The 12,977-nt window shown below is 45.9% G+C and overlaps 1 protein-coding gene across 2 annotated transcripts; it reads right to left on the bottom strand.

Annotated features, from left to right (window-relative positions):
• Positions 1–666: 666 nt before the first annotated feature.
• IGBP1 (immunoglobulin binding protein 1) lies at positions 667–8,547 on the bottom strand. Of its 2 annotated transcripts, none has more exons than XM_081848532.1 (6): positions 8,315–8,547; positions 5,130–5,462; positions 4,453–4,648; positions 3,226–3,305; positions 1,920–2,032; positions 667–1,147 (listed from the first exon to the last, which is right to left on the bottom strand). In XM_081848532.1, the coding sequence occupies exons 1-6, from the start codon at positions 8,515–8,517 to the stop codon at positions 1,008–1,010; spliced, it is 1,065 nt and encodes a 354-aa protein (XP_081704658.1). In that variant the 5' UTR covers positions 8,518–8,547; the 3' UTR covers positions 667–1,007. The 2 variants fall into 2 exon arrangements, with proteins under 2 accessions (XP_081704658.1, XP_081704659.1); XM_081848533.1 differs by having other exon boundaries at positions 667–1,144.
• Positions 8,548–12,977: the final 4,430 nt, after the last annotated feature.

Genomic DNA, 12,977 nt, shown 5'->3' with positions numbered 1-12,977 from the left:
CTGAGTTCATCCTGAGCTTTGCCCTGCCTGACTCTCTCCCTGAAACTACTCTTCATGAGTTCCCCATTCTTCCATTTCTTATATATGCCCTTCCTAAATCTCAGTGCATCTGTAATCTCCTTATGCAGCCACACCAGTCTCCTTAGATGCCTCCCACTTTTCTTTCTTGTTGGAATTGTCTGCCTTTGGGCCTCCAATATTTCACCTTTAGGAAACTTCTCTCCATCTTGGACTCACTTCTCTTTGAGTATTTCTGACCATGGGATCTCACCCAGTAGCTCCTTAAGCTTAAACTCACCTGATCCTGCAGGTTCTTCTAATATTGTCATGTTCTTATCAAGCACCAGAGGGCTGGAGCTTTCTGACTAAACAACAGCTGTATGCCCAAAGCTCAATGAGGTCTCATGGAGATCGGGAACAATTAATCTGAATCCTCCTTCCAGCAACCAGGCAAGAGAACTGTGTGAACTTCAACACTCTTTAACTGGTTACAGAGTCAATTGGTAGGTATCCCGAAAAGCCAGCTAGTCCAACCTCCTGCAATTAAGTCTCTCCTATATATACCATTCTGCTCTTTTGCCTTTCTCTTATTTTTATTGTATCTGTTTGTTTGATTCACTTCAAGAACACACCCCCCCCCCCCCGCTTAAGTGATAAACTGAGGAAGGCATTTCATGTTACTTTATTTAAATACAGAAAGAATAAGTTACAGCAAGTACGAGTTAACTCCATAAGGCTTATCCACTCAGCTTGCTGAGGACTCCTTTAGGAAACAGGGATAACCAACTTCTCCATAGGGATCGTCCATCTGGGGGAAGATGCTTTCACTACTTCCAGATTCCTGGCCAGGGGAACCTGACACAAGCCCCCCCAACAAAAAAAACCCTTCTCTTTTTGAAAACCTTCTCCTCTGGAGAGAGACGGGTCTGCAGGGTGGGGGGCTCAATCCTCTGGTTCTTGTGGAGGGCGCTTGGGTCACAGGCTCCTCCTCTCGAGGAGGCACTTGGTCAGCCCATGTTCTTGCGGTTGCCGTAGCCCCTGGGGTGAAGTTCCTTCCACTCATCCCACTCCCGGGCTTTGCGCAAAGCTTCATCGTCATCCTTCTCCTCCGCTTTCTTCTCTTCTTCCTGCTGCTTTTCTGTAGCTGCTGCAGGACCGAAAAAGGGAAAAGCCAGACTGAGAGCACAGTAGGAAGGAAAACTCTGAATGCACTATGATTCCTGTATTGCAGGGTGTTGGGCTATATTACCCTTCTGGGTTCTTTTCAACCCAACAGTTCTGTGATTCCATGAACAACCACAACAGTTCTCTTACACTGTAGGATTTTAAACAGAGGGTGGGTGCGCAGGGATTCTTTCCTGCATCGCAGGGGGTTGGACTAGAGGACCCCATGGAGTTCCTTCCAATTCTACTATTCTAAATCCTCAGCCTACTGTTATCTGCTGCTGCTGGAAGGCAGCGGGGAGACATTGTGGGGGAGACATTAATCAGGGCTTTGGCTAATTAATGTTCTTCAGCCTTTTAAATGTGTTTGTGGGAAGGGGGGCATTATTTTGTTGTTTCTGTTGTAACTATTTATATGTGCTTTTATCTTATATTTTTATCAAATCAAATCAATCAATCAAATCAATCAATCCCAGTCTATGCTGCTCATAGACACAACTTATTTATCGCAATTCTGTCCCACCTCTGTTCTTCCAGGATCTCAAGGTGGCATACACAGTTCTCTCTCCATCTGCATTTCATCCCCACAACAACCCTGCGAGGTAGGTGATACTGAGAGGCAGTGACTGGTCCCCACGGTCACACCCAGGGAGCTTCACAGCCAAGTGGGGATTTGAACCCTGTCTCTCCCGGGCCCTAGTCTCTCACCATTACAAGAGGCATCCATCCCCAACACCCCTGACCCAGATAAATACCTGAGGCCGCTTGTGATATGCCCTGATCAGGAAGGGCTCCTTGCTTTCGATGCTGCTCATACCAGTCATCCACTGTCATTGTCGCCAGGCTTGGGTAGCCAGCGCCAAACACCCTATAAGAAGGAATGAACATTTTTATCATTTAACCATTCAGCACAGTGGTGGAGCAGAGCTGTGCTCTAGTCCTAGTAAGATAGGAGTCTCTTTGGCTGCGGGGTTCCCATGTTCGGGAGACAGGTCTAGGATGGTACTCTGAAGGAACAAGTGTAGAGCTACAGGGTACTCCTGGATACAGGTTTGTCACTTACAGAATCACAGAACTGTAGAGTTGGAAGGTGTCCCTGAGAGTCAATGCATGAATCACAGTTCAAGAATACATGAAAGGCAGTCATCCAAGTTTCACTTAAAAATATTCAGTGAAGGAAGATTGTGGTTGTTTTTGTTATTGCCAACATCATCACCATTATTCATAGAATCAGTTGTTTATTCTTATGTTTATTATTATTAAAATTTGAATACCACCCTTCATCTGTAGAATGCAGAGTGGTTCACAACACAAACATACATAAAATTACAATATAAACAAACACAAAATACATAATTAAAACAATAACAAAAGCAAACCAATCCCCCCACCACCACAACACATTTAAAAGGGCATTGGATGTCACCTAGCACTTAAAGGTGTATAATGAAGACACCAGGTGAACCTCCACAAACGGGGAGCCACTATAGAAAAGGCCTGTTTTCATGTTGCCACATGAGGCACACAAAGAAGGGCCTCAGATGGTGACTGGAGGGTGCAAGTAGGTTCCTATGGAGAGAGATGGTCCTTGAAGTACTGTGGTCCCAAGGCATTTAAGGCTTTACAAGTCAAAACCAGCACTTTGAATTGGGCCTGGACGCTAATGGGCAGCCAGTGCAATCAGGCCAGGATCGGTGCATTATACTCAAATCATCTTGCCCTGGTGAGCAACCTGGCCGCCAAGTTCTGCACCAGCTGAAGTTTCTGAACTGTCTTCAGAGGCAGCCCTATGTAGAACGCATTGCATCAATCTAACCTAGAGGTTAGCTGGAAAAATCCCCCAGGGCCATCTGGAAACCCACTGGGTCCATCAGCCTCTGAGAACGGACCATCCTCATAGGTTCCCCACCTCTGCAGAATCGTAGAGCTGGAGGGGACCCCAAGTGTCATCCAGTCCAACCCCCTGTGATGCAGGAATTGTAACCAGCATCACACACCTGGAAGGAGCCAGCCCCCCCCCCCGAATGCCCCCCCCCCCTGAAAAGAGCAGAGCACCCATACTTTGCCTGGGCAGTATCCCGGGTCAGGATGAAGGGCTTCAACGGAGGCCCAAGCGGGCGTGGAGGCTGCGTCCCTGTACCCTAGAGAAGATAAAAAACACATTTCAGCACACAATCCAAAAGACACATTCTACCCTCCACAGCCAACTGAAGGGCCCCACCCCATGACACCCACCCAGTGACAGGTGACGGATTCTGCTGCCCACAGGTCACCTCAGATTCTCCCAAGTGGGGAAGGACCATAGGTCAGTGGTGAAGAATTTGCCTTGCAAGCAAAAGGTCCTGGGTTCAGTCCCATCACCATCTGCAGGTAGGGCTGGAAGCCACTGCTGCCAGTCAGTGTTGGTGGTACTGAGTTGAATGGAGCAAGGGTCTGACTCAGTATAAGGCAGCTTCCTATGTTCCTACATACAATTTACCAAAGCTGCAACATTCAAGTATTTGCCCTGCCCTGCCTCTGGCCGGATCTGGAAGAGGGGGCTGTTCTGCACACAGGGCCCTGTAAGAGGAGCTGGCCATCTCACCCAGCCAACCAGGCGCCAAAGGGAAGCCAGCAAACAGGACACAAACATTACAGAACTCTCCCCTCCTGCAGCTTCCAGCAACTGGTATTCAGCGCAAAGTTAAACTGTGGAACTCGCTTCCATAGGAGGCAGCGATGGCCACCAATCTTTAGAACAGGATTAGGGAAATTCACGGAGGAGAGGGCTGTCGATGGCTAAGAGCCACAATGGCTCTGCCCTGCCTGCACATTCAGAGGCTGCAGTGCTACTCTTGTGCTCTGAGTCTGTTTGCATGGGTTCCCTTTGGGGCACCTAGTTGGCCCCTGTGAGAAGAGGAGGCTGGACTAGATGGGCCATTGGCCTAATGCTGGGGAAGATGGGCCCCTGGCCTTATCCAGCAGAGCTCTTCTTATGTCTTCATGGGTGTGGTCAAAGGACATCTGGGGAGCCCAGGCTGCTCCAGGGCCTCTGTAGCACCTCTGTGGGGTGGGGAGTGGCATTCTGATAGAGGGCTCCCCTGTTTTTCACATGTAAGGGGTCACATCGCTACCACCACAACCACAGGGGACCACTCAGATGCTATCTCCCCATTGTAGAACCATATAATTGAAGAGCAGGAACAGATCCCAAGGGGCATCTAGTCCAACCCACTGCAATGCCTGAAGTGCTTTCAGGCCCCACAAAGGGAGAGAAGGTGGTCCCCTCCCCGTGTCCCACCACCCTACCTGCTTCAAGGCATCCCGCCGAATGAGGATAGCGACTTCCTGATCAATGCTCTCGATTTCCTCCAGGCTTGTGCTAATCCACTTCTTGATCTGGAGCAAGTAGAACTCCCGGATCTGCTCCTCCTCTGCCTGGCCACCGTCGATGAAGGGCTTCAGGGTGGCCAGCTGGTTCTCGAGCTCCTTCTTCTGCTTATATCTGTTTGGGGAAAGGACATGGAGGGGTTGGCCTAGATGACTCTCAGGGGTCCCTTCTAACTCTAAAGATAGGTTGGATAGGCATTTGTCAAGGATTCCTGCTTTGCTGGGGGCTGGACCGGATGATCCCTGAGGTGTCTTCCAGGATTCAAGGGATAAGGCTTTGAAAAACATTTATGTTCCTGTCTATTTTAAATTTGAGCACTTTGCTTTCCCTGTTTTACAAAACAGCTTCTTTGAGCCTGTTTTCTAAACTGCTGTCTTAAGTTAAGGTATTCAACCCACTGCATTATTTTATAATTATGGTTTTTCCAATGAAATTATTGTTTTATTTCTGGCTTAATTTAATTATTGTTTATTCTGAAACATACCAGAATTTAAATATTACCAAAAAGGTATCATAGTAATTGAAAATATTTAAAATCAAAATGACTTGAAACTGACATTTGCCACCCATTATCCAGGAAGGCCTCCCCACTCACCTTTCGATCTTCGCCTGCCTGTTGGATGCCATGGCAAGGATAGCCGTCTGCTGATCAGTCCCCAGAACGGAGTTGATGTTGCTACCGGAGGACTCACTTTCATCCCCGCTCTCCACCTCCACCTCCACCTCCACCTCCCGTGGGAGTTGGAAGCGCCCAATCCCATAGTCTTTGCAGACCTTCAGGAAGTCCATGAAGCCAGCACGGGCCCTCTGTACATGCTCCAGGCGCTTGCTAGGGTTGACCTGCTTCAAGACGAGGGCCGCCAACAGAGCAGGGACCAGCATGAACTTCAGATCGGCTGAGGAGATCTCCTCCAGCTCTTCGTTGTGGCTGAAAGGAGAGAGCAGAGTAAAAATCATAGAGTTGGAAGAGATGCCCCAAGGGCCATCTAGTCTAGCCCTGCTGCAATGCTGGAATTAGAGCTAGAGAATCTGGCCAAGCTCTGCAGAAAAAACCTCCAATGGAGGGGAGTCCACCACCAGTTTCCCCCCTCTCTCATAATAATAATAATAATAATAATAATAATAATAATAATAATAATTTATTATTTACACCCCACCCATCTGGCTGAGTTTCCCCAGCCACTCTGGGCGGCTCCCAATCAAGTGTTAAAAACAGTACAGCATTAAATATTAAAAACTTCCCTAAACAGGGCTGCCTTCGGATGTATTTTAAAGATAGGATAGCTGCTTATTTCCTTCACATCTGAAAGGAGGGTGTTCCACAGGGTGGGCGCCACTACCGAGAAGGCCCTCTGTCTAGTTCCCTGTAACCTCACTTCTCTCATAACACTAGAATGCATGGACAATTTTTTCAAAGTCCTTCTTCACACAGCACATAGCTGATTCGTGGAGTTCCCTACCACAACGAAACACAGATGGCTTTACAAGAGGACAGGTTCATGGAAGAGGAGAGGGCTATGAATGGCTACTAGTCACAATGGCTTAGGTAGCCCTCAGTGAAGCCTACACAGGGCGGCCATTGAGGCTCCCATCCTCTGTGTGTGTGTACACAAATGCGTGGGGGGGGTGCCAAACTGGGTCTTTGTTTTTTTTTAAAAAAAAATATATTAAATTTTCCAACATACATTTATAGTATCCAACATAAATTTATCACATATTTTCTCTTTTAGACTTCCTTCAACCTCTCTGACAATCATCCATTATTCAAATTTTTTAAATACGCATTTCCTAATTTTATATTGCATTTTATAAACCTTCACACACTTAGTTTTCATCAATACAATAGTCCTCTATCATTTACAGAACTTCTTGAAATCCCACTAGCGTTATTCATTGTTAAATACGGACTATAAAATCTTTGCAAGTATCTTAGCAAAGAGGTTGAAAAAGGTGTTACAAGAAGTTATACATAAAGATCAAGCGGGTTTCCTTCCTGGCAGACAGATGAAGGACAATATAAGGAATATAGTCAATCTGTTAGAATATCTGACAGCCAGGAATGAGAAACAAGCAGTTTTGTGGATGCAGAAAAGGCCTTTGATAATATATCTTGGGACTTTATGTTAAAAAATTTAGAACACATGAAGGTGGGGAATGAATTTTTTAATGGAATAAAAGCGATATACACTGAACAAAGAGCTAAGCTGATTGTAAACAATATGACTATGGAAGAATTAAAAATATCAAAAGGCACGAGACAAGGATGTCCTCTTTCACCATTGTTATTCATAATGGTTCTGGAGATTTTCCTAAATTCAATAAGGAGAAATGAAGCGATAAAAGGTGTGTCAGTAGGCCATAATGAATATAAAGTAAAAGCCTTTGCTGATGATCTGGTAATAACAGTGGAAGAACCGCTGGAAAGTTCAAAAGTTGTTTTCAAGGAAGTTGAACAATTTGGTCAAGTGGCAGGGTTTATATTGAATAATAAGAAAAAAACTAAAATGTTAGCAAAAAATATGGATCAAGGTATGATAGAAACAATGCAACAACAAACAGGGATAGAAGTGGTGAAAAAAGTTAAATACCTGGGAATCTGGTTAACCCCCAAGAGTATTGATTTGTTTCAGAATAATTATGTGCCAGTGTGGAAGGGAATAAAGAAAGATCTAGAGGTGTGGGGCCGAATGAAGTTATCCTTTTGGGGGAGAATTTCAACGATTAAGATGAGTATGCTGCCAAAGATGTTATTCTTATTTCAGACAATTCCAATAATTAAGGGGACAGTGATATTTAAAGAGTGGCAAAGAGCAATTTCAAGATATATCTGGCAGGGTAAGAAGTCAAGAATTATGTATAAGTTACTAACGGATGCGAAAGAAAGAGGCGGCTTCGCCCTGCCAGACTTGAAATCATATTATGAAGCTTCATGTCTGCTGGTTGAAAGAATGGATAAAGTTAAAAAATACTGAGTTATTGGACTTAGAAGGTTTTGATAACAGATTTGGCTGGCACGCATATCTATGGTGTGAGAAAAGAAAGATTCATAAAGGTTTCAAAAACCACATCTTTAGAAGATCTCTCATAGAAATATGGGAGAGATATAGAAGTTTATTAGAATCAAGAACTCCCCACTGGCTATCTCTGTTAGAAGTTATGAGTCTTAAGAAAGTCAATATGAGGGGGAACTGGGTCTTTGACCTGGGCAAAATAAATCCTAGTTTTGCCCCTGTGGGCCACTGTGAGAACAAGATGCAGAACTAGATGGGCGATTGGCCTGATCCAGCAGCCAGGCTCTTAGAATTATATAACTGTAGAGTTGGAAGGGACCATGAGGGTCAACTTGTCCAACCCAGGGCAACATAGGAGTCTTTTGCCCAATGCTAAGAATCTCATGCACTATTTGCTGAACTATTTCAAAAACAGGGAAAAGCAATAGAAGAACCAAATCAAACAGCTTTTATTCCGTAAATTGGGAAAAACTGCCTATGAAATGTCAGGATCTGAGCAGAGAATGCATGGTGGGGGTGGGCACCTCCCTCTTCTACTGTGAAGGGGTGAGATCCAGCCCAAGCAAAAGCTTGTGGCGGCGAGGAGCTGAAGGTGCCTCTGGGCAGACGCAGGGTGCCTCTGGAGCCACAAGCTGAAGATTGGACTGCAGCACTGCCGGTTTCTAAAGGTCATCGGGCAGGCGCTGCCATCCCGAGGTAGACTGTGAGCCATGGACAGCCCCCCCCATGGGGTGTACATGTGGCGCCCTCTGCACATGCTCTACGGCACCTGAAGAGCTGGAGCTCGGCGACGGCGCTGGCGGCGCGTTCCAGGAGGCCGATCCCGCGCTGCACCTTCCGCTGCACAGCGGGCGCCCCCGACGAAGGTTCCGCGGCGCTGCCATCCTCCACCTCCTCCAGCAGTCGCCAGCCGGACTCCAGCAGCTCCGACAGCCGAAGCGGCTCCTCCGTAGTTGTGCTCGCCGCCATCATGGGAGAGGCGGATGTGGAGGGAAAGGAGGGGACGGAAGTGGTACCGTCTTGCGGCTGAAGGAGGTGCCGCCATCTTTAACGAGGGCCTGCAGAGTGGGCGCCGTGACGCCCACGGGTTCCACCGGCGGAAGGAGGAAGAGAGGGTTCGGGCGGAAGCGGCGACACCGTACCGCTGAAGACGGCGGCGCCATGCTGAAAGAGGGCAGCAGAAGTGACAGCCGGCGCCATCTTGGTTTGGGGCTATTTCTCCGCCCCCCGCAGCGGCGCCGCCTCCTCGCTTTGCAGGCCCCGCCTTACCCTCAGCAAGCGGAGGAGCCAATGGCGGGGTGGGAGAGGGTAGGGACTACCCTGCAAGGCTGTTGTGTCAGCTGATAGGAGGGTTCCAGAGAAAGGGGGGCTGGGGGCGGGGTCCTGGCACTTGTTCCGCTCCCGGTTCATCATCATTACATTACTTATCATTATTGATGACGATGTTATGGGGGAAATTGGGGTTACGCTTTTACTGCCCCCCATCAAGGAAATGATAACACAATGAGACAACAAAAGAAAGCAAGGCCAGCGTTTGATCTTTACTGACCTGTTGCAACAGAGACACCCCCCCCCCCGCAGCATTTGCAAGAAGGTGAGGGAATCCAGAACAAAAGCATGTTACAATTTTTTAACCCTTGGGTGGTACCTTCCTCTGTCACAGAAAGACCACTCCAAAAACGCCACAGATGCATCCCAAAACGGGTTGTCCATGTAAATCCGATCATGCTCATGTTTCTCCAAAATATTTGCAAGTCTGCCAATCAAGATGACCAACAATACCTGATAATTGCCCTTCCTTGTCTTTCTGAGAGATCCTTTTGAAATGGGGAATACCTTGACTCCAGAATCTGTTATCAATGACCTGTTTCATTCATGCAGATAAATATCTGCTCCTTTGACAAGTCTGCTTGGACAGTTATCAATACTTGTTAAACCAGTTTCACAGAGAAGAATTTCCTGCTATGTGACTGGAGGAGTCTTGAGGTTGGCTTGGGGTTATGCATGGCTCCTGTATTGAATCCGTTCTTTTTCAGCTCAGGTTTTACTGTTAAAAGTGATATCTCATTAATTTTTCTATAACAACAATGATGGACATTATTATGGTATTAATCACTGTGCTTGTTCACAGTGCTGTTGTTCATTTTTATTATTCATTGTTGCTGCTGTTATTGGTATTAATCATTTTTTTTATTTTTTTATTTTATTGGATTTTAGGAGTTTAGAAATATAGAAATGAAAATATTAAATTGCTGGTGTTCTTGGCTGCATCTGCATCCCCACCATAATCTCAATTAACCCTCACAGCAACCCTGTGATGTAGGACATATTGAGAGGCAGCAATTGGCCAAAGGTCACCCAGTAGGCTCCATGGCCAAGTGGGAATTTGATGTCTATTTGCCCACATGGTATTTAGGCTTTAATATACCCCCAAATCTAAAACAAATCGAGCCAATTTTATGTGGCGTTATATGTCAGGGATGTGTATACCTGTGAAGAGATCCAAGATTTAGAACCTCAAAGCCAAAGTGAAAGCATTTGGGTCAAAATTAAGGGAGTGAAGAATAACAGGGACCTCATTGTGGGAGTTTACTATAGATCCCCAAGCCAAATGGAGGACATAGATGATGCCTTCCTGGAACAGATGGCCAAGCATGCAAAAGGAAGGGAGATAGTAGTAATGGGGGACTTCAATTACCCGGATATTTGCTGGATGTCAAACTCAGCCAAGAGCATAAGGTCAAACAGATTCCTCACTGGCCTTGCAGACAACTTCGTTGTCCAGAAAGTGGGAGAAGCAACAAGAGGAACCGCCATTTTAGATCTGGTCCTAACCAATGTTGATGACCTGGTTAGTGTGGTAGAGGTGGAAGGATCATTAGGCGCGAGTGATCATGCTCTTCTGAAGTTTACTATACAGCGGAAAGGAGCAGCCAAGCATACTAGGACTCAATTTCTTGACTTTAAGAAAGCCGACTTCATAAAACTTAGGGAAGTGCTGGGTGAGATCCCATGGACAGTAATACTAAAAGGAAAGGGAGTTCATGGTGGCTGGGAGTTTGTTAAGAGGGAGATAGTAAAAGCACAACTTCAGGCAATACCAATGAGACGGAAACATGGAAGGTGCCTAAAGAAGCCAGGGTGGCTATCTAAAGAACTTTTAACTGAGTTAAGAGTAAAAAAGGATGTGTACAAAAAATGGAAAAGGGGGGAAACTACCAAAGAGGAATTCAAACAAATAGCCAGCACGTGTAGACACAAAGTCAGAAAAACTAAAGCACAGAATGAACTCAGGCTTGCTAGAGAGGTTAAAAGCAACAAAAAAGGCTTTTATGGGTATGTTCGTAGCAAAAGGAAGAACAAAGAAACAGTGGGGTCACTCAGAGGAGAAGATGGTGAAATGCAAACAGGGGACACAGAAAGGGCTGAACTCTTCAATGCCTTCTTTGCCTCAGTCTTCTCCGATAAAGAAAACAATGCCCGACCTGAAGAATTTGGAGCAAATGACTCAGCAGAGGAAACACAGCCCAGAATAACTAAGGAGATAGTACAAGAATACTTGGCTAGTTTAGATGTATTCAAGTCTCCAGGGCCAGATGAACTGCATCCAGGAGTATTAAAAGAACTGGCAGATGCGGTCTCAGAACCACTGGCAGTCATCTTTGAGAATTCCTGGAGAACAGGCGAAGTCCCGGCAGACTGGAGGAGGGCAAATGTTGTCCCTATTTTCAAAAAGGGGAAAAGAGAGGACCCAAATAATTACCGCCCAGTCAGTCTGACATCAATACCAGGGAAGATTCTGGAGCAGATCATTAAGCAAACAGTCTGTGAGCACCTAGAGACGAATGCTGTGATCAGCAATAGTCAGCATGGATTTCTGAAAAATAAGTCATGTCAGACTAACCTGATCTCGTTTTTTGACAGAATTACAACCCTGGTAGATGAAGGGAACACAGTGGATGTAGCCTACCTTGATCTCAGCAAGGCATTTGACAAGGTGCCCCATGATATTCTTGTAAAGAAGCTGGTAAAATGCGGTCTTGACTATGCTACCACTCAGTGGATTTGTAACTGGCTGACTGACCGAACCCAAAGGGTGCTCATCAATGGTTCCTCTTCATCCTGGAGAAGAGTGACTAGTGGGGTGCCACAGGGTTCTGTCTTGGGCCCGGTCTTATTCAACATCTTTATCAATGACTTGGATGATGGACTCAAGGGCATCCTGATCAAATTTGCAGATGACACCAAACTGGGAGGGGTGGCTAACACCCCAGAGGACAGGATCACACTTCAAAACGACCTTGACAGATTAGAGAACTGGGCCAACACAAACAAGATGAATTTTAACAGGGAGAAATGTAAAGTATTGCACTTGGGCAAAAAAATGAGAGGCACATATACAAGATGGGTGACACCTGGCTTGAGAGCAGTACATGTGAAAAGGATCTAGGAGTCTTGGTTGACCACAAACTTGACATGAGCCAACAGTGTGACGCGGCAGCTAAAAAAGCCAATGCAATTCTGGGCTGCATCAATAGGAGTATAGCATCTAGATCAAGGGAAGTAATAGTGCCACTGTATTCTGCTCTGGTCAGACCTCACCTGGAGTACTGTGTCCAGTTCTGGGCACCACAGTTCAAGAAGGACATCGACAAACTGGAACATGTCCAGAGGAGGGCAACCAAAATGGTCAAAGGCCTGGAAACGATGCCTTATGAGGAACGGCTAAGGGAGCTGGGCATGTTTAGCCTGGAGAAGAGGAGGTTAAGGGGTGATATGATAACCATGTTCAAATATATAAAAGGATGTCACATAGAGGAGGGAGAAAGGTTGTTTTCTGCTGCTCCAGAGAAGCGGACATGGAGCAATGGTTCCAAACTACAAGAAAGAAGATTCCACCTAAACATTAGGAAGAACTTCCTGACAGTAAGAGCTGTTCGACAGTGGAATTTGCTGCCAAGGAGTGTGGTGGAGTCTCCTTCTTTGGAGGTCTTTAAGCAGAGGCTTGACAACCATATGTCAGGAGTGCTCTGATGGTGTTTCCTGCTTGGCAGGGGGTTGGACTCGATGGCCCTTGTGGTCTCTTCCAACTCTATGATTCTATTCTATTCTATTCTATTCTATTCTATTCTATTCTATTCTATTCTATTCTATCCCTTAAAAAGTTGTTGTTGTTGTTTTTAAGAAAAATGTATTAAAACTGCCCAAAACTTAACATATCAAACTTGGAGAAAACAGCAGAAGTTAAAATGCATTCTTTCTTGAAAATGATGCATTTTTTCCAGGTGCCAGCTGTGCCCTCTGCCAGTTGATGAGGATGCACCTTCATCTAAGCCAAGGGAGTTGGACTTGATGACCCTTGGGGGTCCCTTCCAACTCTACAGTTCTGGAATTCGGAAAGATGTGGAAAAACTCGTAAGCCGTTTTTAAAA

The sequence above is a fragment of the Podarcis erhardii genome (genome assembly GCF_964252035.2).
Source record: "Podarcis erhardii genome assembly, chromosome: Z".
NCBI classification, from domain to species: domain Eukaryota; kingdom Metazoa; phylum Chordata; class Lepidosauria; order Squamata; family Lacertidae; genus Podarcis; species Podarcis erhardii.
The sequence above is the reverse complement of the archived record's forward strand: the minus strand, read 5'-3'. Positions and strand labels throughout refer to the sequence as shown.